Genomic DNA, 26390 nt, shown 5'->3' with positions numbered 1-26390 from the left:
TTCCTAGGAACATATTAAATTCAGCATTCATGTTTTTCTTTTTTTATTTTTTTTTAATTCATTAAAAAAAATTTTATACATAACAACATATAAACATGAACATTCTTACCATATGATCATTCCATCCTTGGTATATAATCAGTAACTCACAGAATCATCACATAGTTGTATATTCATCACCACGATCATTTTTTGGAACATTTGCATCAATTCAGAAAAAGAAATAAAAAGAAAAAAACACATACATACCATACACCTTACCCCTCCCTCTCACTGACTGGTAGTATTTCCATCTACCCAATATATTTTAGCCTTTGTTTCCCCTATTTTTTCTGTATCTCTTACCACTCCCTTTCGTTGAGCACTAGCATTTCAATTTACTAAATTTATTTTAACATTTGTTCCCCTTATTATTTATTTATTTTTAATCCATATGTTTTACTCATCTGTCCATACCGTAGATAAAAGGAGCATCAGACACAAGATTTTCACAATCACACAGTCACATTGTGAAAGCTATATTGTTATACAATCATTTTCAAGAAATGTGGCTACTGGAACACAGCTCTACATTTTCAGGCACTTCCCTCCAGCCCCTCCAATATACCTTAACTAAAGAGGTGGTATCTATATAATGCGTAAGAATAACCTCCAGGATAACCTCTCGACTCTGTTTGAAATCTCTCACATTGACACTTTATTTTGTCTCTTCCCCCTTTTGGTCGAGAAGGTCTTCTGAATCCTTTGAGCATTCATGTTTCTTATACTTCGTAATGATTTTGGAAGCATAGACCCAGAAGCCCTGCAGAGTGCTCTATCACACAACGAAAGGCACTATATTTTACCTGCTGTGAACTTAAAGAAAGATAATATATTGGTAAATTTTAGGGTTACTTTAAGCAATAATTGAAAGCTGAAATTGATGATTTTTTTATCATCATTATTATTAGCAGCTAACTTTAATTATGTGGCTGCTACTTTTTTTAGCACTTTACCTTCATTAGTTCATGTATATCCTCTCATTTCTGGAACCCCCATTTTATAAATGAAAAGAAAACAGGGGTTCAAGGAGATTCAGTATTTTTTCCAAGATCATATAGCTAACAAGTGATGGGATCAGGATTTGAACCCAGATCTGTTTTTAAGGCCTAGGTTCTTAATGACTATTCTATAATATTTTTCTCTGTCAAGTATTCCCATTTAATTCAGGGATCATCCTGTTTCCAGAATGAACATCTTTATTACTTTCAACAGGATTCAGAAAGCAGTGTTTTTTTTTTAGGTTTTTGTAACAAGCAATTAATCTTGTAGGAGGCAAAGTTGATTTATAAGTTTCATTTTAAAAAACACAATCCTATCTTAAATCAGAAGAAAGGAAGATATGTTTACTGAGCAAAATTACTTTTTATAAAATTCTAGTAACTCAGAAAGTATTGTTTGTACTCTTTTAAACACCTCACAACCATGTGGCAGGAGGGGGAGCTATAAACTGCTGAAATACAGTTTCATACTTCTAACACATCATTTGAGGAAAATGCAACTTGTTCCCCCACCTCCTTATAAAGTAGCAAGATTGCAAGGGAGTGAAGGGGAAAGGAGAATTTACTGTTTTAACAGTAGTACGTGTTTTGAGTGCCTTAACCAAGGAGTTACTTTTTGCAAGAGAGCCAGGTTTGCTGTTTGATACCTTGCAGATCTCATTTACTAGAACCCTGGTCCCTAGTGCTTTAAGGATTGCTCAGTGGGGATAAACCTTGATTTTTCAAGGTAGCATTTTATCACATGGAATTTGTTTGAAAAATGATTCAGTCATTTTCTGCCTCATTCTTAAATATTACTGTGTACATCATGTTTCTAGGTAGGTGACCCTGTGAAACAAGATGAAGAGGAGAAAATAGCCTTTTAAGGAAATTGGCCCACAGAAAGGATGGCCTTCTTGGACAATCCAAATATCATTCTAGCTCATATTCGACAGTCCCATGTGACCAGTGATGACACGGGAATGTGTGAGATGGTTCTCATTGATCATGATGTTGACCTAGAGAAGATTCATCTTCCTTCAATGCCTGGAGACAGTGGGTCAGAAATTCAGGGAAGCAATGGTGAAACTCAGGGCTATGTATATGCCCAGTCAGTCGATATTACCTCAAGTTGGGACTTTGGTATTAGAAGACGCTCAAATACAGGTAAACATTGCCTTTTAGTCATGTCTTCTGAGCTTAAATCAGTAAACAGTCATTATAGAATAATGCATAATGTTAGGATAGGTTTAACGTGGAAAGTTCCTCTGTATTAATAGGAACATGCATGACATGAACATGTGTCTAGATGAAAAGTGGGCCTGAGCAAAATCTCCATGTCTGTGGCTGCAAATAGAAAGGGGTCAATGAAATAATGTTATTGAAGGAAATGAACTGAAGAGGAATAGGTAAAAGAGTTGGCTAGGAGGAGAGACATGTTGGATATTCTGCTAAAAAGCCATCATGTAAAAAGGGAAATAGACTTATTTGAATGTGTTCAGGGAGCAACATTAGATCAGGTAGACTATCTGGAGGCATGTATCAGTTTGACGTAATTGCGCCTTAAAACAAAAAGCTGACCAGCCAGGGGGTTCTCACCACTGGAGGAATTAAGGGGTTGGGAGAGGGTAACTGGATATTTGTTAGGGCTGATTTTAGTAGGAATTCCTACTTTGAGTGTGAAATTTAAAAAGGTGCCCCTGTTTTTTATACTTTATTTTCTTAAGTTAATCACCGCCCTTTGATCTTTGTGGTTTGAAAATGTTCAACTTTGATATTAATATATACATATAGCCATTAGCTTTTAAAAGCTTGTTGTTGCCCATTTTCAGCTTGTAGTTTTTGGATGCCTTTCAATGGGAATGTGATGAACCAGGGTTTTTACTTAAATTGTTTAGAATACTTACTATAGTTGTTCTAATATGGCAGGTATTCTAAGAGATAATTTGGTTTTAGATAAACAAAATATCACCTCTCTTACCAACTGCAGTAACCTGCTAATTCTCTAGAAAAGTTTTGGCAAGAGATGTTGTGGGACATTGGAAATATTTAAATGTTTATTTTCATGGTCCATATGTAACAATGCACATAAAAATATATTGTGGATAGAGCTGGGTACAGTTTACAGTGAAAGACATTAAGATTTTGGTTCAGAATTCAGCAGTCTGTGATATCCACAAAGAAGAATTTGCTTTCATGATGAAAATAATTAATAGCATTTCCCAGTATCTAAAGGAACTTTTATCAAAATGGGATTTGAGTGAAGGTTTGAATATAGTTTGGAACCATCAATTCTCAGTCCTCTAGTTGAAACTGACTTCTTTGCAAGTTATTGAGATGATATCTTATATGACAGGTTGAATGGATTTCAGTAGGAGAATGCTGCTAAATTGAGGGCTTTATGATTATATTGCTTTTGCTGTAGCCTTCACATTTATTAATTGTAATTGAATGTATTTTTCTTCAGTTGGATTTGGTTAGTATAGTGAGATTGTCAGAATGCTTTTTGCCAACATAGTTTAAATTTCTTGCAAGATTAGTTTCATGTTTCTCTACCCAATGCCAAGACAATAGTGTTTGATTTGTTACCTTGAACATGGTTGGAAGAGAAATTTAATTTTTTTTCTTTTATTAGCATTGTGCCACAATTGGAAGTTTAAGATTAACAAGACATCTTTTAAAACTAATTTTAAGAGATGGTATTAATTATGACTTTCTTGTCCATTGTGGTTTCGGTGTGCAGCAGTTGTTAATGTATGCCATACAGCAGTTCTTTAAAGGATTAGTTCACTGATTTTTGAAGGTTGATCAGCCAGTGGCAGTATTATCACAAATATATAATTTTAAGTGATTCTTTTGTTGTTGCTCATAGAAATTCTTTAGGTTGTACTTAAATGTAATTAGTTGAGATTGTGAGGTGTAGTGACCTAGGCATTTATTTTTTAATCTTTTCATCATATCTTAAAATTTTATAAAAGAAAAATTGTTCTTTTTAAGATTTGACTAATGTTACAATGATACAAATCATTTATTTTACTACCTATAAACTGTTTCAGCCCACTGAAGAAAAGCTATGCTAATTTATATAGCTTTGACATTTTATAATTTTCATGATTTTTAGATAAAGGATTTTATATTTAAAACTTTAATAGTCTAGTCTGAGTTCATTTATCTTTAATTTTTGAAATGGGTAGAGTAATTCATAACAGTAATTTTATTCCTGTAATGTAATATTCACTTCAGTTCATTTGTGCATTAAAATTCCTTTAAGACCGTTATTAATGATTTATATAATGAAATGTCATATTAATCACAGAAGTTTTCACATTTTATTATTCTCTTCCATGTTAATACTATCTTTATGATCTCTATTAATGTTTTATATCCTCTAATTTCAATTATAAATCAAGAATATTTTCATGTTTTTGTTGGTATTTGCTTTTCAGGGGTGCCACCTTTAAAATTTTATGGCTTTTTTCTAGCATATGCATTATAAAACATCTTTATTCATATAAAGGTAGTTAATTATGTCTTTGTTTATAGTAAACTTTCATTGACAAACTTATAGTTGTAATATTTCTTTTCAAGCTCAAAGATTAGAACGACTTCGAAAAGAGAGACAAAACCAGATCAAATGCAAAAATATTCAGTGGAAAGAAAGAAATTCTAAGCAATCAGGTAAATGGCAATAATTTTAATTGTTTATTTGACATTTATATTTAGTTTATATTATTATATAAGGGCTTTTCTCTTTAACTCCTTTAAAATTCTCTGGGCAGTTTTGAGCTTTGAATTTTTTCGCTTGGGTACCTTGACCCTCTAAAGCTGTGTGTTCTTTAGGTCTTGTCTTTTTGGCTGTGTTTATCTCTGGGTCACAGGGATTGATGTGTGGAAGACACAGTTTAAACAAACTGTTATGCCAGTACCTTGTTCTTAGAGCCAAGGAATATTTTATTGCTTGGAAGGGTATCTAGGTTATAGATTTCTCCTGGTAGTTCCAACCTAGGCTTTTCCTTGTCTCATTAGTGACCCTAATAGAAGTCTTTCTGAGGGGTGGGTTGGCAAGGAGGGGATATCTACTAATTATTTTCTTTAGGTTAAAAAACACTATGTTAGGCGGGCCACGGTGGCTCAGCAGGTAAGAGTGCTTGCCTGCCATGCCCGAGGACCCAGGTTCGATTCCTGATGCCTGCCCATGTAAAAAAAAACAAAAAAAACACTATGTTGCTGGTATTAGCATTTGCAGTGTGTGTTTATCTGCTGTGTATATTATGTATTTTCAAAGCTTCAATCTCAGCAAAAAGAAAAGACTTTTAAAAAGCTATTTCAAAAATAAAATGCTGGTGGTGTGGCAGTGGTTCAGTAGCAGAATTCTTGTCTGCCATGCCCGAGACCTGGGTTCGATTCCCGGTGCCAACCCATGCAAAAATAAAAAACCAACCAACAAACACCCCCCAAAAAAGTAAAATGCAATTAAAATATTTTATAATGGTTTATATCATATTACTTAACTTTCTTTTTTTTTTCACCTCTAAAAGAAATCTCTGCAGTCTGTCTTCCATATTCTTCCAGCACCTACCTACACCATTTGGAATGTAATGGATATACAATAAATATTTGTTGACTGTGCCATTGTTATGTAATAATGATGAAAATGACAATATTATGATTAACATATTAACAGCAGCACTTAGTGCAAGTATCTGCAAGGTTTACCTCTGCTCATATATCACCTTCCTAATGAGGTCATGATAATCCTATATAAAATAGCAAAATCTTCTGCCCAGCATTCCTTATCCTCCATCTCTGGCAATTTTTTTCTTTATGGCACTTATCTCATTCTGACATGCTATGTGTGTTTACTGTCTCTCTCTCCCTATTAGAATGTGCCCTCATGAATCCCATGAGCGCAGGGATTCATTTTGTTTATGGCTCTATCTCATAGGCCTGCAATAGTGCCTTGCTGCCCTAGAATATGGTAGGAGCTTAATGAATATTGATTGAGTGACTAAATGACTCTGGACCATAGATGTAGAAAAGGTAGTTGTGAGGGAGGGGGAAGGATTTGGGAAAATGTGGAGCAGGAAAGAAAGAGCAGACGGGCACAAAGACGCAGACGTAAGATGTGAGAGAAGGTCGTGGGTCTTCCTCTGGTTTCAAGCCATTTATAAGTCACATGTGTGTTTTTTTAAGCTCCTTCAAGCTGTGTTGTACTATTTGCAACCCAAGAGTTTCAACCAGTATAAATGGCTGGAAGTCCTCAATTAACAGAAAACTGAAAAGCAACAGGAATTCTGTAATATTATAAAATATCCAGTCATTGTTCACATTTCCTTGATTGTTTCAAATTTTTCCAGTTGGTTTGTGGAAGTCTGGATCTATTGGATCACATTATTTTTGGTTAATATGTTTCATTTCTGTCTGTTGGTTCCTTTCACTTTTTAAAAATAATTTATTTCTTGAAGAAACTGGGTCATTTGTGTATAAAATTCCCAACATTGTGTATTTCACTAATTATATCTCCATGGTCTCTTTTTAACTTGGTTCTCTGTCCCTTGTATTTCCTGTAAACTGGATGTTAGATCTAGAAATTTACTCAGATTGAAGTTTGCTTTTTCATAAGAATATTTTGTTCATGATGTTCTGTACTTCTTATTGCATCACATCGTGAAGCATGGAATGTCTTGTTGTCTTTCTTTTTTGTGATGTGAGGCTTGATGATGGAATCTGCTGTTGCCAGTCTGATCCATCCATTATAATGTTACCCATCAGCTTTTCACCTCATGTTTTTAGTGGCTATTGATGGGCACTACTTACATGAATTATTTCATTAGGTATTGCAAAAGAGTGATATTCTAATTTTATAGTTCTTCATTTAAAATTTTCATATAATAAACTTTCCCTCATCTATTATGTGGGTACCCTCAGACATAGTCCCTTCAAGAAAGGCAGGATAAATGCTTGTTTTTCAAAATTATGAGTTTGTTCTCTGGTATCCCATGTACATGACCAATGAGGATTATTTTCTTTGTAACATGGATGTATACACATATCCAAGAAATTATGGATTTTTAAGGCATATTTAATCTTCGTTAATGCATTACAGTCAATATTCTTTTTTAAAAATTTTTATTTATTGTGACATATAACATTTATGCAAAAAACAATACATTTCACAACGATTAGTTGTAGAACAGATTTCTAGAGTTTGGTATGGGTTACAGTTACATAATTTTAGGTTTTATTTGTAGCTGCTCTAAGGTAGTAGAGAGCAGAAGATATATCAATATAATGATTCTGCACTCATACTCATTTGTTAAACCCGACCTTCTCTATATAAAAACTCCACCATCACCTTTGATCTTTCTCCTACTCTTTGGGGGTATTTGGGCTAAGCCCATTCTGACTTTTTCATGTTGAAAAGGGCTGTCAATAATAATGGAATAGGGGGATAGAAATAGTTGATGTTCTGGAAGGGCTGGTCCCTCTGCATTTCAGGATTTATATGATCCAGGGACCCATCTGGAGATCGTAGGTTTTGGAGAGTTACCCTAGTGCATGGAACCCTTGTAGAATTTTATATAATTCTGTAGGTATTCTTTAGGATTGGCAGGAATGATGTGGTTGGGGTTTGGTAAGTTATGATAGGTTGCAGTGTCTAACAGTAGCATGTGTAAGAGTGACCTCCAGTGTAGCCTCTCAACTGTATTTTTTTTTTTTATTAATTAATGGAAAAAAAGAAATTAACCCAACATTTAGAAATCATACCATTCTACATATGCAATCAGTAATTCTTAACATCATCACATAGATGCATGATCATCTTTCTTACTACATTTGCATCGGTTTAGAAGAACTAGCAACACAACAGAAAAAGATAGAATGTTAATATAGAGAAAAGAAATAAAAGTAATAATAATAGTAAAAAACAAACAAACAAACAACAAAAAAAAACCTTATAGCTCAGATGCAGCTTCATTCAGTGTTTTAACATGATTACTTTACAATTAGGTATTATTGTGCTGTCCATTTTTGAGTTTTTGTATCTAGTCCTGTTGCGCAGTCTGTATCCCTTCAGCTCCAGTTACCCATTATCTTACCCTGTTTCTACCTCCTGCTGAACGCTGTTACCAATGACATATTCCAAGTTTATTCTCGAATGTTGGTTCACATCAGTGGGACCATGCAGTATTTGTCCTTTAGTTTTTGGCTGGACTCACTCAGCATAATGTTCTCTAGGTCCATCCATGTTATTACATGCTTCATAAGTTTATCCTGTCTTAAAGCTGCATAATATTCCATCGTATGTATATACCACAGTTTGTTTAGCCATTCTTCTGTTGATGGACATTTTGGCTATTTCCATCTCTTTGCAATTGTAAATAGCGCTGCTATAAACATTGGTGTGCAAATGTCCGTTTGTGTCTTTGCCCTTAATTCCTTTGAGTAGATACCCAGCAATGGTTTTGCTGGGTCGTATGGCAATTCTATATTCAGCTTTTTGAGGAACCCCCAAATTGCCTTCCACAGTGGTTGCACCATTTGACATTCCCACCAACAGTGGATAAGTGTGCCTCTTTCTCTGCATCCTCTCCAGCACTTGTCATTTTCTGTTTTGTTGATAATGGCCATTCTGGTGGGTGTGAGATGATATCTCATTGTGGTTTTGATTTGCATTTCTCTAATGGCCAGGAACATTGAGCATCTCTTCATGTGCCTTTTGGCCATTTGTATTTCCTCCTCTGAGAGGTGTCTATTCAAGTCTTTTTCCCATTTTGTAATTGGGTTTGCTGTCTTTTTGTTGTTGAGTTGAACAATCTCTTTATAAATTCTGGATACTAGACCTTTATCTGATATGTCATTTCCAAATATTGTTTCCCATTGTGTAGGCTGTCTTTCTACTTTCTTGATGAAGTTCTTTGATGCACAAAAGTGTTTAATTTTGAGGAGCTCCCATTTATTTATTTCCTTCTTCAGTGTTCTTGCTTTAGGTTTAAGGTCCATAAAACCGCCTCCAATTGTAAGTTTCATAAGATATCTCCCTACATTTTCCTCTAACTGTTTTATGGTCTTAGACCTAATGTTTAGATCTTTGATCCATTTTGAGTTAACTTTTGTATAGGGTGTGAGATATGGGTCTTCTTTCATTCTTTTGCATATGGATATCCAGTTCTCTAGGCACCATTTATTGAAGAGACTGTTCTGTCCCAGGTGAGTTGGCTTGACTGCCTTATCAAAGATCAAATGTCCATAGATGAGAGGGTCTATATCTGAGCACTCTATTCGACTCCATTGGTCGATATATCTATCTTTATGCCAATACCATGCTGTTTTGACCACTGTGGCTTCATAATATGCCTTAAAGTCAGGCAGTGCAAGACCTCCAGCTTCGTTTTTTTTCCTCAAGATGTTTTTAGCAATTCGGGGCACCCTGCCCTTCCAGATAAATTTGCTTATTGGTTTTTCTATTTCTGAAAAATAAGTTGTTGGGATTTTGATTGGTATTGCATTGAATCTGTAAATCAATTTAGGTAGGATTGACATATTAACTATATTTAGTCTTCCATTCCATGAACACGGTATGCCCTTCCATGTATTTAGGTCTTCTGTGATTTCTTTTAACAGTTTTTTGTAGTTTTCTTTATATAGGTTTTTTTGTCTCTTTACTTAAATTTATTCCTAGGTATTTTATTCTTTTAGTTGTAATTGTAAATGGGATTCGTTTCTTGATTTCCCCCTCCGCTTGTTCATTGCTAGTGTATAGAAATGCTACAGATTTTTGAATGTTGATCTTGTAACCTGCTACTTTGCTGTACTCATTTATTAGCTCTAGTAGTTTTGTTGTGGATTTTTCCAGGTTTTCGACGTATAGTATCATATCATCTGCAAACAGTGATAGTTTTACTTCTTCCTTTCCAATTTTGATGCCTTGTATTTTTTTTTCTTGTCTAATTGCTCTGGCTAGAACCTCCAACACACTGTTGAATAATAGTGGTGATAGTGGACATCCTTGTCTTGTTCCTGATCTTAGGGGGAAAGTTTTCAATTTTTCCCCATTGAGGATGATATTAGCTGTGGGTTTTTCATATATTCCCTCTATCATTTTAAGGAAGTTCCCTTGTATTCCTATCTTTTGAAGTGTTTTCAACAGGAAAGGATGTTGAATCTTGTCAAATGCCTTCTCTGCATCAATTGAGATGATCATGTGCTTTTTCTGCTTTGATTTGTTGATATGGTGTATTACATTAATTGATTTTCTTATGTTGAACCATCCTTGTATACCTGGGATGAATCCTACTTGGTCATGATGTATAATTCTTTTAATGTGTTGTTGGATACGATTTGCTAGAATTTTATTGAGGATTTTTGAATCTATATGCATTAGAGAGATCGGCCTGTAGTTTTCTTTTTTTGTAATATCTTTCCCTGGTTTTGGTATGAGGGTGATGGTGGCTTCATAGAATGAATTAGGTAGTTTTCCCTCCACTTCGATTTTTTTGAAGAGTTTGAGGAGAGTTGGTACTAATTCTTTCTGGAATGTTTGATAGAATTCACATGTGAAGCCGTCTGGTCCTGGACTTTTCTTTTTAGGAAGCTTTTGAATGACTAATTCAGTTTCTTTACTTGTGATTGGTTTGTTGAGGTCATCTATGTCTTCTTGAGTCAAAGTTGGTTGTTCATGTCTTTCCAGGAACCTGTCCATTTCCTCTAAATTGTTGTATTTATTAGCGTAAAGTTGTTCATAGTATCCTGTTATTACCTCCTTTATTTCTGTGAGGTCAGTAGTTATGTCTCCTCTTCCATTTCTGATCTTATTTATTTGCATCCTCTCTCTTCTTCTTTTTGTCAATCTTGCTAAGGGCCTATCAGTCTTATTGATTTTCTCATAGAACCAAGTTCTGGCCTTATTGATTTTCTCTATTGTTTTCATGTTTTCAATTTCATTTATTTCTGTTCTAATCTTTGTTATTTCTTTCCTTTTGCTTGCTTTGGGATTAGTTTGCTGTTCTTTCTCCAGTTCTTCCAAGTGGACAGTTAATTCCTGCATTTTTGCCTTTTCTTCTTTTCTGATAAAGGCATTTAGGGCAATAAATTTCCCTCTTAGCAGTGCCTTTGCTGCGTCCCATAAGTTTTGATATGTTGTGTTTTCATTTTCATTCGCCTCTAGGTATTTACTAATTTCTCTTGCAATTTCTTCTTTGACCCACTTGTTGTTTAAGAGTGTGTTATTGAGCGTCCACGTATTTGTGAATTTTCTGGCACTCTGCCTATTATTGATTTCCAACTTCATTCCTTTATGATCCGAGAAAGTGTTGTGTATGATTTCCATCTTTTAAAATTTGTTAAGACTTGCTTTGTGACCCAGCATATGATCTATCTTTGAGAATGATCCATGAGCACTTGAGAAAAAGGTGTATCCTGCTGTTGTAGGATGTAATGTCCTATAAATGTCTGTTAAGTCTAGCTCATTTATAGTAATATTCAGATTCTCTATTTCTTTATTGATCCTCTGTCTAGATGTTCTGTCCATTGATGAGAGTGGTGAATTGAAGTCTCCAACTATTATGGTATATGAGTCTATTTCCCTTTTCAGTGTTTGCAGTGTATTGCTCACGTATTTTGGGGCATTCTGGTTCGGGTGCGTAAATATTTATGATTGTTATGTCTTCTTGTTTAATTGTTCCTTTTATTAGTATATAGTGTCCTTCTTTGTCTCTTTTAACTGTTTTACATTTGAAGTCTAATTTGTTGGATATTAGTATAGCCACTGCTGCTCTTTTCTGGTTGTTATTTGCATGAAATATCTTTTCCCAACCTTTCACTTTCAACCTATGTTTATCTTTGGGTCTAAGATGTGTTTCCTGTAGACAGCATATAGAAGGATCCTGTTTTTTAATCCATTCTGCCCGTCTATGTCTTTTGATTGGGATATTCAGTCCATTAACATTTAGTGTTATTACTGTTTGGATAGTATTTTCCTCTAACATTTTGCGTTTTGTATTATATATATCATATCTGATTTTCCTTCTTTCTACACCCTTCTCCATACCTCTCTCTTTTGTCTTTTCGTATCTGACTCTAGTGCTCCCTTTAGTATTTCTTGTAGAGCTGGTCTCTTGGTCACATTCTCTCAGTTACTTTTTGTCTGAGAATGTTTTAATTTCTCCCTCATTTTTGAAGGACAATTTTGCTGGATATAGGAGTCTTGGTTGGCAGTTTTTCTCTTTTAGTAATTTAAATATATCATCCCACTGTCTTCTAGCTTCCATGGTTTCTGCTGAGAAATCTACACATAGTCTTATTGGGTTTCCCTTGTACGTGATGGATTGTTTTTCTCTTGCTGCTTTCAAGATCCTCTCTTTCTCTTTGACCTCTGACATTCTAACTAGTAAGTGTCTTGGAGAACGCCTATGTGGGTCTAATCTCTTTGGGGTGCGCTGCACTTCTTCGATCTGTAATTTTAGGTCTTTCATAAGAGTTGGGAAATTTTCAGTGATAATTTCTTCCATTAGTTTTTCTCCTCCTTTTCCCTTCTCTTCTCCTTCTGGGACACCCACAACACGTATATTTTTGCGGTTCATATTGTCCTTGAGTTCCCTGATACCTTGTTCAAATTTTTCCTTTCTTTTCCCGATAGTTTCTGTTTCTTTTTGGAATTCAGATGTTCTATCCTCCAAATCGCTAATTCTATCTTCTGTCTCTTTAAATCTATCATTGTAGGTATCCATTGTTTTTTCCATCTTTTCTACTTTATCCTTCACTTCCATAAATTCTGTGATTTGTTTTTTCAGTTTTTCTATTTCTTCTTTTTGTTCAGCCCATGTCTTCTTCATGTCCTCCCTCAATTTATCGATTTCGTTTTTGAAGAGGTTTTCCATTTCTGTTCGTATATTCAGCATTAGTTGTCTCAGCTCTTGTATCTCATTTGAACTATTCGTTTGTTTCTTTGACTGGGCCACATTCTCAATCTTCTGAGCGTGGACCGTTATCTTCTGCTGCAGGCGTCTGGGCATTTAGTCAGATTTCCCTGGGTATCGGACCCAACAAAGTTGTAAGATTTTTCTGTGAAATCTCTGGGTTCTGTTTTTCTTATCCTGCCCAGTAGGTGGCGCTCGTGGCACACGTTTGTCTCACGTGTTTGGAAGGGAATCCCCTGGTCACTGATCTCCGCGGCCTGGGGATTTCCGATCCAATTCTCTCAGTTGATTTGGGGGGCCGCGCGTGGTGGGGGCGTCAGCCGACGCGGCTTGTGGGGACCCTGTGGCTCCTTTATTAATTCCCCTATTGGTTTTTGGTTGGACCCAGTCCCTGCCACTGTCGGAAATTCCCTCCTCTCCCTGGAGGGGTGTCAGTCGCCGGCCACAGCGGACCCGGGGAATTCGCCACCGGACCAGGAAGTCGCCCGCGCGGGAGGGGTGTCGGTCACCGGCCGCCGCAGCCTTGGGAGTTCCCCACCGGACCAGGAAGCCGCCCGCGGGGGAGGGCCACCGCGGCTTGGATAGCCCTCTGATCCGAGACTCGTAGCCGGTCCAGGAAACCGCCCACAAAAGAGGGGCGCCGTCCGCCGCGGCTTGGGAAACTTGCCTCTCCGAGACTCTCAGCCGGCCCGGGAAGGAGGGAGGGAGGAGCTCTGGCCTCCACAGCTGCCGCTGCTCGAGAAATCGTGCACCGCTCGGGGATCTCACCATAGCCGAGTCTCGCAGTCAGAATAGCCAGTCCAGACTGGGGTACGCTGTGTGTCCATTCCCTACCGTGGCCCCGGGAGCTGTTCTGCACTGTTTCTGTTCACCTAGTAGTTGTTCGGGAGGAGGAACTAAGACGCACGTACCTTACTAAGCCGCCATCTTGGCCCCGCCAGAGCTGGTCTCTTGATCACAAATTCTCTCAGTAATTTTTCCTCTGGAAACATTTTAATTTCACCCTCATTTTTGAAGGACGATTTTGCTGGATATAGAATTCTTGGTTGGCAATTTTTCCCTTTATAATTTAAGTGTATCATCCACTGTCTTCTAGCCTCCATGCTTTCTGCTGAGATATCTGTGCACATTCTTATTGGGCTTCCCTTGTATGTGATGGATTGCTTTTCTTTTGCTGCTTTCAAGATTCTTTCTCTTTAACATCAGACATTCTGATTAGTAAGTGTCTTGGAGTACATCTATTTGAATCTGTTCTGTTTGGGGTATGTTGCATTTCTTGGATCTGTAATTTTAAGTCTTTCCTAAGAGTTCGGAAATTTTCAGTGATAATTTCCTCCATTAGTTTTTCTCCTCCTTTTTTCTTCTCTTCTCGTTCTGAGACACCCACAACATGTATATTCATGTGTTTCACGTCGTCATTCAGTTCCTTGAGTCCCTGCTCACGTTTTTCCATTCTTTTCCCTATATTTTGTTTTTCTTGTCCAATTTCAGATGTTCCATCCTGCAGTTCACTAATCCTATCTTCTGCCTCTTGAGATCTGACATTGTAGTTTTCCATTGTTTTTTCATCTTTTCTACTGTGCCTTTCATTCCCATAAGTTCTGTGATTTGTTCTTTCCGACTTTTGATTTCTTCTTTTTGTTCATTCTTTTCCTTTTTTATATCCTCACTCAATTCATTGATTTGATTTTTGATGAGGTTTTTTCCATGCCTCTTTCAACATTCTGAATTAATTGTTTCAACTCCTGTATCTCATTTGAATTGTTGGTTTGTTCCTTTGACTGAGCCATAACTTCAGTTTTCCTAGTATGATTTGTTATTTTTTGCTGGCATCTAGGCATTTAATTACCTTAATTAGTTTATTCTGGAGATTGTTTTCACTTCTTTTACCTATGGTTTTCTTGCTGTATGACTTTGTTGTCTGTCTTTGACATTCAGTTCAGCTTATTCTGGACCACTAGCTTAGATTTTGTTTCACAGAGTCGAATTTTTCAGTTCTTGTTTCTTGCCTTGACTGTATCGTGCCTTTTCCCCCTTGCCCTTAGGAGGGTCTACTTAGGTAATATAGACCCCAGCCAGATTTTCCCAGACCAAATTGGCCTCCTGTCAGGAGGAAAGAGTTACCTGCATCACTTTTCCCTGAGGGTGAGACCCAGCAGGTTGAAAGACTTTCCTATGAATTCTCTGGACTCTGTGCTTTTCCTGTCCTGCCCAGTATGTGGTGCTTTTCTGCCTGCGGGTCCCACCAGCCTTAGGTGATGCGTTACTTTTAACTTAAGCAGACTCTCCCTGCTGGGGGCATGGTAGAGACAGAAGAGAGGTTGTAGGCTGGCTTTAATTGCTTCAATTTTCTAAACAGTGGGGTCTGAATTCCTTGAGAGAGGGAATCCACCTGCGCTGGTCCCACCCCTCTCCTGGGGAAGTCACAGGCTCTAGACTCACTCTCAAATAAGCTAGTTTCTGCCTATCCCTGGGGTAATTGCAGCCTGAGAAGCCATGCCCCTTTATCCAAAGGTAATCAAGCCATAAAAACACTGCCACAAAGAAGAAAGAGAAAAATCCTTCTCAGAGTAGGACCCCTGTTCCTTGGGTTTGCCAATCAAAAGCATAAGTTGGTATGTTGCTTTGTGTACCTTCAGATTTTTTGTGCCCCCTCCTTTCCTTTAGGGCCCAGACTGTTTTCAAGTATTACATGCTGTCTGATCCAAAAAAACCTCTGTTTGTTTTTTTCTTTTTTCTTTTTCCTTCAGCCCTACCACCTCGGCACCAGGGAAAAAGTCAGCAGGCTATGGTTTGACTGGAGGTTTAACTGAATTGAGGGACTATTTTTAGTAGTCAGAATTTGTGAATTAATTCCACAGTTGGAGCTTAGTTATGCTTAGCCCCTGCTGCTAGTAAAGTCCCTTTTCTTTCCCCTCTGTGAAGCAGCCTGTGGGGGAGGGGTGCTCGCCGCCTTGGCTTGGAGAACTCATGGTTCTGGTTGGCTTGCAGTCATTCCAGCTGGTCCAGACTGGGGTACATTGTGTGTCCAGTCATTGATATGGCTCCAGCAGTTGTTCTGTACTGTTCCAGGCTATTTAATAGCTGTTCTGGAGGACGAACTAAATCCCACACCTCACTAAGCTGCCATCTTCAACTTTGTTCCTTTTTGTAGCACCACTGCATTTGATCATATGTTTACACCATCATTTGCCAATCTACTTCTCAGTCAGTGCATCTTTTAGCCACCTCTGTCTACTGGGCCTCATGTATAATGTTCAAAATCAAAAGTCCATCAACACTTTCAATTTGAGGTAATTTCATTGTTCCGAAGAAAAAGATAGCCAATAAACACACCCTCACCAAATAGAAAATCCAATCCTCCCCTAAGTCTTGTCCCTAGCCCCATCATGTACCCCTGGTTTTTGCTGTGGTACTGTTGTTGTTTTCCTGTTAAACATAACCCAGAGCATGCAATATCATTTTCCCCCCTATACTCCAAAAGTATATACTCTTTCTACAAGATTCATACCTTTGCAGTAGTTTATGCAAGAAGTTTTTTATATTTGTAGTGTTAATTGGTGGGTACATAAGGCTATACAAGCCCTTTCAATCATGTTCACCTTCGATATGGTAATATTACTTATAGCCCTAGTTGTGAACTGCCTTTACTTCTGTCTATTCCCCTACAGTTAAGTTCAACCACATCTGTTCACCTGTCTCAATCTTCTCTGTATCTATTGATCCCCTATACTCTGCATTATAAGCCTCTAATTTTACCTTTTCAATGGTCATAAAAACAGAATCATACAGTACCTGTATTTTTGTGTTTGGCTTATTTCAGTCTACATTATGTCCTCAAGGCTCATCCATCTTGTCATGTGGTTCAGGATGTCATTTCATCTTAGTACTGCATATATGACCATATTTTGTTAATCTTCTGATCTGTTGATGGGCACTTGATTGTTTCCATCTTTTAGCACTTGTGAATAGTGCTGCTGTGAATATTGGTATGCAAATCTCTGTTTGTATATCTGCTTTCAGCTCTTCTGGGTATATAACGAGTAGAGGTGTTGCTGGATATTTAGTTTTCTGAGGTACTGCCAAACTGTCTTCCATGGTGATTGTACCATTATACTTTCATACCAGCAGTGCACAAGTGTCCTGGTTACTCTGCATCCTCTCCAGCATTTGTTTGTTTACTAGCAACCATTTTTATTGATGTGAGGTGGTATCTCATTATAGTCTTGATCTACATTTCCCTTATAGCTAATGAGAATGAGCATTTCTTTATGTGTTTTTAGCCATCTGTATTTGCTCTTCAGTAAAATGTATATTCATATCTTTAGCTCACTTTATAATTGGGTTGCTTGTTCTCTTGTTGTTGAGTTGCATGATTTCTTTATGTATATAGAATATCAAACCTTTATCTGATGTATGATTTCCAAATATTTTCTCCCTTCGAGTTGACTGCCTTTTCACCTTTTTGACAAAGTCTTTGAGGTACAAGAGCATATGATTTTATGGAGTTCCCATTCATCTACTTTTTCTTTTGTTGCTTTTGCTTTGGGTGTAAAATTTAGGAAGCCCCCTAATTTAGATGTTTCCTTACATCTAGGAGCTTTATGGTACTGGTTTTTATGTTTAGGTGTTTGATCCACTTTGAGCTAGTTTTTGTATACGGCATAAGGGAAGGATCCTTTTTCATTGTTCTGGCTATTGATATGTATTTCTCCCATGCCCATTTATTGAAAAGATTATTTTGCTCCATTTCAGTGGATTTGGGGGCCTTCTTGAAGACGAGTTTACCATAGATTTGGTGGTCTATTTTTGTGCTCTCAGTTCAGTTCCTTTGGTCAATACTTCTGTTTTTGTGCCCCTAACATGCTGTTTTGACCACTATGGATTCATAACAAGTTTTAACATCAGAAAGTGTTAATCCTCCCACTTCATTTTTCTTTTTCAGAATGCTTTTAGCTGTTCAAGGTCTCTTTCCATTCCAGATGAATTTGGTAACGAGCTTTCCAAAGTCTTCAAAGTAGGTTGATGAAATTTTTCCTGGTACTGCATTTAATCTGTAGATCAGTTTGGCTAGAATTGGCATCTTAACTACATTTACTCTTCTTATCCATGAGCATGGAATATCTTTCCAGCTATTTAGATCTTCTTTGATTTCTTTTAACAATGTTATGCAATTCTCTGTGTTCAAGTCCTTTAGAACCATAGTTAAGTTTGTTCCTAGATACTTGATTCTTTTAGTTCTGTTTTGAATGGAATTTTTTCCTTAGTTGACTCCTCAGTTAGGTCATTGCTTGTGTATAGAAACATTACTGATTTTTGCAGACTAATTTTATAACCTGCCACCTTGCTGAATTTGTTTATTAGTTGACATAACTTTGTTGTAGATTTCTCAGGAATTTTCACGTATAGTATCATGTCATCTGCAAATATTGAAAGTTTTACTTCTTTCTTTGTAATTTGGATGTATTTTATTTCTTGTTCCAGCCTGACTGCTTCTTCCCAGAAGCTATGTTGAATAATAGTAGTGACAGAGTTGTCTCATTCCTGATCTTAGGGGGAAAGCTTTCAGCCTCTCACCATTAAGTGCAATGCTAGCTATTGGTTTTTCATATATGACTTTTATCATGTTGAGGAAGTTACCTTTGATTCCTACCTTTTGAAGTGCTTTTATCAGAAAAGGATGTTAAATTTTGTTGAATGCTTTTTCATCATCAATTGAGATGATCATTTGATTTTTCCCTTTCAATTTGTTACTGTGCTTTATTACATTAACTAATTTTCTTGTGTTGAACCATCCTTGCATTCCTGGTATAAACCCCTTTGGTTGTGGTGTATAATTCTTTTAATGTGGTGTTGGATTCTAACTGCTAATATTTTGTTGAGAATTTTTGCCTCTGTGCTCGTTTTGGGAGATTGGCTTGTAGTTTTCCTTTCTTGTGGCATCTTTACCCAGTTTTGGTATTAATGTGATGTTACCTTCATAAAGAGTTAAGTTGTCTTCCTTTTTCCTTAATTTTTTGGAATAGTTTGAGCAGGATTGGTATTGGCTCTTTCTAGAATATTTGATAAAATTACCCTGTGAAGCCATCTGGCCCTGGGCTTTTCTTTGTAGGAAGATTTTTGATGACTGTTTAAATCTCTTTACTTGTAATTGGCTTGTTGAGATCTTCTCTTCTTGAGTCAGTGCAGCACGTTTGTGTGTTTCCAGGAATTTGTTCATTTCATCTAAATTGTCTTGTTTGTTAGCATATAGTTGTTCATAGTATCCTCTTATGATTTTTTTTATTTCTTCAGGGTCTGTGGTAATGACCATTCTCTTATTTCTGATTTTGTGTTTTTGCATCCTTTCCCTTTTTCTCTTTGTCAGCCTTGCTAATGACCCATCGATTTTATTGATTTTCTCAGAGAACCAACTTTTGATTTTATTGGTTCTTTCTATTGTTCATCCGTTCATTTGACTCTGCTTTAATCTTTGTTATTTCTCTTCTTCTGTTTGCTTACAGCTAGTTTGGTGTTCTTTCTCAAGTTCCTCCAGGTGAACAGTTGGGCCCTCAAGTTTTGCTCTTTCTTCTTTTTTAATATAGGCATTTAGGGCAATAAATTTCCCTCTCCTCACAGCCTTTGCTTTGTCCCATGAGTTTGGGATGTTGTATTCACATTTTCATCCTTCTCTGGATAGCTACTGATTTCGCTTTCAATTTCTTCTTTGACCCACTCATTGTTTAAGAATGTGTTATTTAATCTCAGTATATTTGTGATAGTTCTTGTTTTTTGGTGGTTATTGATTTCCAGCTTGACTCCACTGTGATCAGAAGAAGTGCTTTGAATTATTTCACTGTTTTTAAATTTATAAATACCTGTTTTGTGCCCAAGCATATTATAGTCTATCCTGGAAAATGTTCATGAGCACTAGAGAAGAATGTATACCCTGGTGTTTGGGGTTTTACAACCTATATAAGTCTGTTAGGTCTAATTCATTTATCATATTCTTTTAAGTTTTCTATGTCCTTGTTGCTCCTCTGTGTGGTTGTTCTGTCAATAGAGGAGAATAGTATATTGAAATCTCCTATCATTATTGTTGAAACTTCAATTACTCCCTTCGGTTTTGCCAGTGTCTGTCTCATGTACTTTGCAGCTCCTTGATTGGGAAGATTGACATTTATTATTGTTATTTCTTCTTGGTTAATTGTCCGTTTTACTAATATATAGTGTCCTTCTTTGTCTCTTATGTGTTTACATTTAAAGTCAGTTTTGTCTGATATTAGTATAGCTATTCCTACTTTTTTTTGGTTGCAGCTTGCTGGGAACATCTTTTTCCATCCTTTCACTTTGAGTCTATTTGTATCCTTGTGTCTAAGATGAGTCTTTGTAAACAGCATATAGCTGGATTATATTTCTTAATCCAGTAGTCCATTAGCATTCATAGTTGTAACTGTAAAGGAATTTCTTGAATCCACCATCATATCGCTTGGATTTTATTTGTCAGATCTGTATGTTATTTTCCTTCTTTTTCTTTTTATCCTTTAGATTACCCTTACTGGAACTCCTCAATTCTGTTCCCTCCTCCAGACCTCACTCTCTTGTCTTTTGTTTTTTCAGTCGGCAGAACTCCCATTCGTATTTCTTGTAGAGCTGGTGTCTTGTTCACATATTCTCTCAGTCTTTGTGAAAATTTTAATCTCTTTTTCAGTTTTGAAGGTCAGTTTGGCTGGATACAGAATTCTTGGCTGGAAGTCATTCTCTTTCAGCATCTTAAATATATCATACCACTGCCTGCTTGTCTCCATAGTGCCAGTTGAGTAGTCTGAACTCAGTGTTATGTGATTTCACTTGTATGTAGTACATTGTTTTTCTCTTGCAGCTTTCAGGATTTTCTGCTTCTCTTTAACATTTGAGAACTGATTAGTATGTGTCTTGGGGAAGGGCTATTTGGACTTCATTGGCCTTCTTTGATTTGCATATTTGTCTATTATGAAGATTGGGAAGTTTTCCCCTATTATATCCTCCTCTAATCTTCCTGGCCCTTTACTCTTCTCTTCTCCTTCTGGGACACTGATAATTCTTACATTTGTATGCTTTTATTTGTCCATTTTATTTGTTCCTGAGCTCCAATTCAAATTTTTCCATATCTTTTGTCATTTGCTCTTTTGTGTGTTCAAAATCAGTTGTGCTATTCTCTAATTCGCTTATTCTTTCTTCTGCCTCTTCAAATCTGCTGTTGTATGTCTCTAGTATGTTTTTTTATTTTTTGGTCTACAGCATCTTTAATCTCTGTGATATCTGCTGTTTTTCTGTTTATTCTCTGAAATTCCTCTTTATGCTCCTATAGGGTCACCTTGATCTCTTTTATGTCATTAGCCATCCCACTGATTTTATTTAGTAAAGTCACATGAACATATTTGATTAGTTGTTCCAAGGTGTGTGTCTCCTATGGTATTTTAATTTGGTCGTTAGACTGGGCTCTAGCTGTCTGCATCCTCATATGGTTAGTGATCCTCTGTTGTCTTCCTGCCTGTAAATGTCTTGATAGGGTTACTTTGAATATTGATTTCCTTCAGTAGTCTAAAGCTTTGTATTTGTGAATAGGTCTGGAGCAAGAAGCGGGCCATGGGGAGGAGCACAGTAGTGTGGTGACGGGTTGTAGTACAGGGTCTGGGACTTCATGCTGGTACCTGTGAGCGTGGGATATGTTTCACAGTTTTGTACTTATTTGTTGCAGGGGCTATGGGAGCGAGATACAGCTCAGGGAGGCCTTGTAGTGCAGGAGCAGGGTGCGGTATGTGGGATATAGCGGTACGGCATGTTGGGAGGCAGATGGGTAGTTGGGGTGAGCAGATGCACGGTGACTGGTATGTGGGCAGGGTGCAGGTAGGTGCATGAAACGTGTGGGTTGTGGGTGTCAGGGTGTGGGGTATAGGGAGCAGAAGTCAGGGCCCAGGGAAGTTGGGTCCTTGCTCAGGGGTCAGGGTTGGTATGTGGATGCACGAATGTGTATTTCAGGGGCAGGACACAGGTTGTGGAGGTTGCAGAATGTATGTCAGGTGGGTGATGATGGGTGGACGGGCCCTAGTGCAGGTCCGCAGGTGCAGAGGTGGGGTGGGGTAGAGGTGCCTGCTGTTGCAGGGCAGAGGCTGTGTCGCACAAATGTGCCTGAGAGCACCTGCCAGGTGTGGGAAAAGGGCACTTCAGCCATGGGGTGGAGCAATGTTGTGCTTGTGTGTGGGGCCTGTGAAGTGGGGTGTGGGGTCAATAGGTTTGTACATGTTTACGTGGGTGCTTGGCAGGAAAGAAGTGGCTGTGCCAGTGTGTGGATCTGAGGGGCAGAGCAGTGGTGTGCGTGGGTCTGGGGGGCAAGGCCCTGGTTTGCACATGCACAAAGCTCAGGGGTAGCGGAGTAGGATTGTACCTGTTTGGACTGGGGACTGGTGTGGCTTGGAGGTCAGTACTTGCCCAGAGATGAGGTGGCATGGCCTGAGTGGGCATATGTTCTTGCGCACATCTAGGGTGGGAGCCAGATGATGATAAGCATGTGCAGGGAGTTCAGGGGTCTGGGTGGAGTTGGGCGTCTCTGTGGGCTGGGTGTGGTGGTGGCTCGGGTATGAAGGTGGGTGCCTGGAGCCCAGATGGGCAGGTGACTGCCTGGGGGGGTCAGGGAGGAGGAGGTTGGAGTCGAGGGGTGGCTACAGATATATGGGGCTTGGGAGGAGCCTGGCGATGCTGTGCTTGCTGGGGAGAGATGGATTGGACTGGAACAGGCTTGTGCACTTGCGCGGGGTGGGTGATGGGTTAGGGGTGCTTGGAGCGCAATGGGGGGGAGTGGGTGACAGGGTTCATGTATGTGGGGTGTTGAGGAGTTGGGGATTGCAGGGTAGGGCTGGTGCCTGTGAGGGTAGTACATTCATGGAATACAGTGAGGCTCACTTCCTTTTCCCCATCTCCCTGTCTGTACACTCCTCACTGCTCCTAGCCTCTGTCTGGAAATAGATGGGTTAGGTTGTTTGCACTAGCTAAAGGGTCTCCAGTTTTCTGCATCTCAGTTCTTCTGCTTTTTCAACCAGAGCCTCCTTTTGTGGTATAGAAGACCTTTCCAGGTCACTTACACCCTGGAATCACTCTCCTGGTCTTTTTATTCCCGTCAGTTTTTGATGCTAAAACTGCCCCTTCTTTGTAAAGTGAAACTGTTCCTTCAGTTTGGCTTCAAAGCTCTTTAACACAACCCCGGTAATCTTTCATAGATCCCTTGCTTTGTTGTATTATAAGATATTCCAGTTTCATCTTACATATTTCCTGTCCTGAATCTGGAACCATTCATTTCTCTAAGGTATCCTGGTTCCTTTTTCACTTAACTCTCCTGAGGATTACTAAGGAGCAATATAAAGAGATAGACTTTGTTCCATTTTACAGGTGCATAGTACTCCATGATATATGGATGTACCATAGTTTTAACAACCAATTCCCTGTTGAGGGATATTTGATTGTTTTCAAGGTTTTTCTGTTCAAATGGTGCTGCAGCCAATACCTGATATATAATTTTTTTGTTGTTATTTTAGTTATTGGTTTTTTTGGCCAGTATATCTAAGATTATAATCCTAGAAGTGGGATTGTTGGGTCAAAGGGTAAATATAGATTTATTTTCCTTGATATTCCAAATTTCCATCCATAGGGATTTTATTGTTCTGCATTCCTGCCAGTAATATATAGTATGTCTTATTTCCTCAGAGCCTCAAACGTTGATTTTTGCCAATCTGAGAGATGAGGAATAGTAAACTCAGTGTAGTTTTAATTTGCGTATCTCTTATTATGAATGTGGTTGGACATCTTTCCATTTGTTTAAGACCCTTTTACAGTTCTTTTTCTGTGGATGTTTCATATTTCTTGTCTATTTTTCTTTAGGGTTGTTTGTCATTGTCTTCTCTACCTTTAGAATCTTTACATATTAGAAATATTAACCTTTATTCTTTCATAGCTTATCATTTGTCTTTTTCCTTCGCTAATGTTCTTTTTTCCCCATACAAAAATTGTTTATTTTTATGTGGTCAGATTTGTCAATCTTTTTCTTCTTATTCTGACATTTGTAACTTATTTTTTGAAAAGCACATATTGCCGTGTTGGGAAGAGACCAGTGGTAGGGATCAAGGGTAAGAGAAGGGAAGAAACAGGAAGACTTGTTTGAAGGTGGTAATAACCTAGCATTGAAGGATCTGTTAATGGATAAGTTGTGGGAGAAAGAGAAGAGTCAGGATGACTCCTAAGTCTTTGGCTTCAGGATTGAATTGCCATTAACTGAGAAGGAGAAGATTTAGAAGATTATTGGAAGAGTAGTTTTGGAGGAAAATCAAGAGGTTGGTTATGGACATGTAAAATTTCAGGTACCTATTGGACATCAAGTGAAACAGACAAATAGAAAGTTTGATATGTGAAGCTGTTATTTAAAGGAGTGTTTTGGGCTAGAAATAATAATTTGGGCTCATCACTATGTAGAGGATATTTATTCATTTAGGTTTTTCCTTTTTGTTTATTTACTTTGAGATATGCTTTACATAGAGTGAAATGTATGAATATTAAATGTACAGTTCAGTGACTTTTGACAAACATGTGTCATGTGTAATTACCATCCCATTCAAGGTATAGAGCATTTTCATGACATCAGAGAGTTCCTTTGTGCCCTTTTCTAGTTAATCTACTCCCTAAAGGTAATCACTGTTCTGATTTACATCACCATGATTTGGTTTCATGCCCTTCTATGTGGTATTTTAAAAACCTAAGGTTGGTTGAGATCACCAAGATTGTGAATGTAGAGGGAGAAAAGAAGAAATCCAAACACTGAAGCTTGGAGAACTCCATAGTTTTGAGGTTAGGGAAATGAGGAGGAACTAGTAAGTGGACTGGGAAAGAGTACCCTAAGATAGGCTGAGAGCCAGATTGAGTGGAGTCCTGGAAACCAAGTGAAAGAAGAGTTTTAAAAAAGAAGAGATTGATGTACCATGTTAAATGGTGCTAAGAGATTTTATAAAATGAGGATTAAAATTCATCATTGAATTTAGCAACCAGGGGATGATTGGTGAACTTGATGAAAGCTACTTTGGTTTAATTTGGGGCCCGAATATCTGAATTGGAGTGGGTTTGAGTGAATGGAAGGGAAGGAATTAGACATGAAGAATATAGAAAACTCAAGCAGAAATAGGGTAGTAACTGGAAGGAAATTCAGGATTAAGGGAGAATTTTCTTTCTTTTCTTTAATGAGCAAAATTTCAGCATCTTTTTGTGCTGATGTGACTAATCCAGTAGGGGAAAAATAGAAAATGGAAGAATGATGGGAAAGAATTACTTTAGTGATGTCCTTGAATCGGCAGGAAGGGATGAGATCTAGTGCACAAGTGAAGGTATTGGCCTTAGGAGGGAAGGTAAGTAGATGTGTCTGTGAGAGTATGCAAAAGTTGTTTCTGTTAACTTTTTGACATAGGAAGCAAAGTTGTCAGTTAAAAGTGAGGGGGAGGAGGTCGCGAGTGAGACGTTTGAGGAGAGAGATCCAATAGTGCCTTGTAACAATTGTGTAAACTTGGACAACTTATTTACCTTTACTACACCTCAGTTTCTTCCTCTGTAAGAAAGCTAGTAGTAACCTATCTCTTAGGCTGATTATGAGGACAAGGTGAGAAAACAGCACTGTTCCTGGCCCATATTAGGTATTTAATAGGGATCATGCTTTTCCAGGTGCAACAGCAAAATTGTTAATAAATTACAGGTGGAGAAGGACCACCACTATTTAAAAATATCACTTTAACTAATTGTAATCTAAAGCTTTTTCAATTGAACATTTAAAATCTGTTGATAACTGTGCTTGTGTAGTCAGAATCTAGAATTGGATAGTCATGTGGCACATTTTTAAATTAGATTAGAATTAGATCATTTTCTCTTGGCTTTCTACTCAGATCATCAGGGACTCATTTAATGTATTTGCCTCACAGTCTGTAGAAAAGGTAATTTCAGATAGTTTTTTTTTAAGTTCTAAGTGGCTGTTTCAGAGTTCCATTTGATCTTCGTGATCTTGGTTTCACTTGGCTGTGCTCAGGCATGGGTTGGAGTTGAGCCTTTTCATTGTATATATTAAGATTTCACGTTTATTTCTCTAAAAAGTTTAAGTATGGAAATTTTCTAATGTTTGCAAAAATAAGAAAAAGAATAATGAACCCCCATGTACTTATCATCTAGCTACCTCTTTAATTGATATTCAGATTGACTTAGAGAATTAAATGATCTTTGAGAAGATAAGGAACTTATTTTGATTCACTATTAATAAGAGCTGAAGATTCTGATTTAATAATAGTTTAATCTGAATTCCTTAAATCATTCATGCAACAAAAATTTTTTGAGGGTCTACTTTGTTCATTAAGCTAAAAGCTCAGGCTGGGTGCAAATCCTAGCTCTGCTACTTATCAGTGGCCTAGGGCTC

At 37.6% G+C, this 26390-nt stretch overlaps 1 protein-coding gene across 10 annotated transcripts in view; it reads left to right on the top strand.

The window, feature by feature from the left end:
• The window catches only part of MAPKAP1 (MAPK associated protein 1), a 353385-nt gene that overhangs the window by 50244 nt on the left and 276751 nt on the right, over nt 1-26390 (top strand). For all 10 annotated transcript variants that reach the window (XR_013169319.1, XM_077144983.1, XM_077144989.1 and 7 more), the window contains 2 exons: nt 1859-2186; nt 4608-4697. Coding sequence is in view for 9 of the 10 variants with exons in the window: in XM_077144983.1 (XP_077001098.1) it covers nt 1928-2186; nt 4608-4697 (349 nt within the window). In the remaining variant the exon portion in view is untranslated. The remainder of the gene's footprint in view (nt 1-1858; nt 2187-4607; nt 4698-26390) is intronic.

This window comes from Tamandua tetradactyla, chromosome 2 (genome assembly GCF_023851605.1).
Source record: "Tamandua tetradactyla isolate mTamTet1 chromosome 2, mTamTet1.pri, whole genome shotgun sequence".
In the NCBI taxonomy this organism is placed as follows: domain Eukaryota; kingdom Metazoa; phylum Chordata; class Mammalia; order Pilosa; family Myrmecophagidae; genus Tamandua; species Tamandua tetradactyla.
Note: the sequence above shows the minus strand (reverse complement) of the source record. Positions and strands in the feature narration are given on the sequence as shown.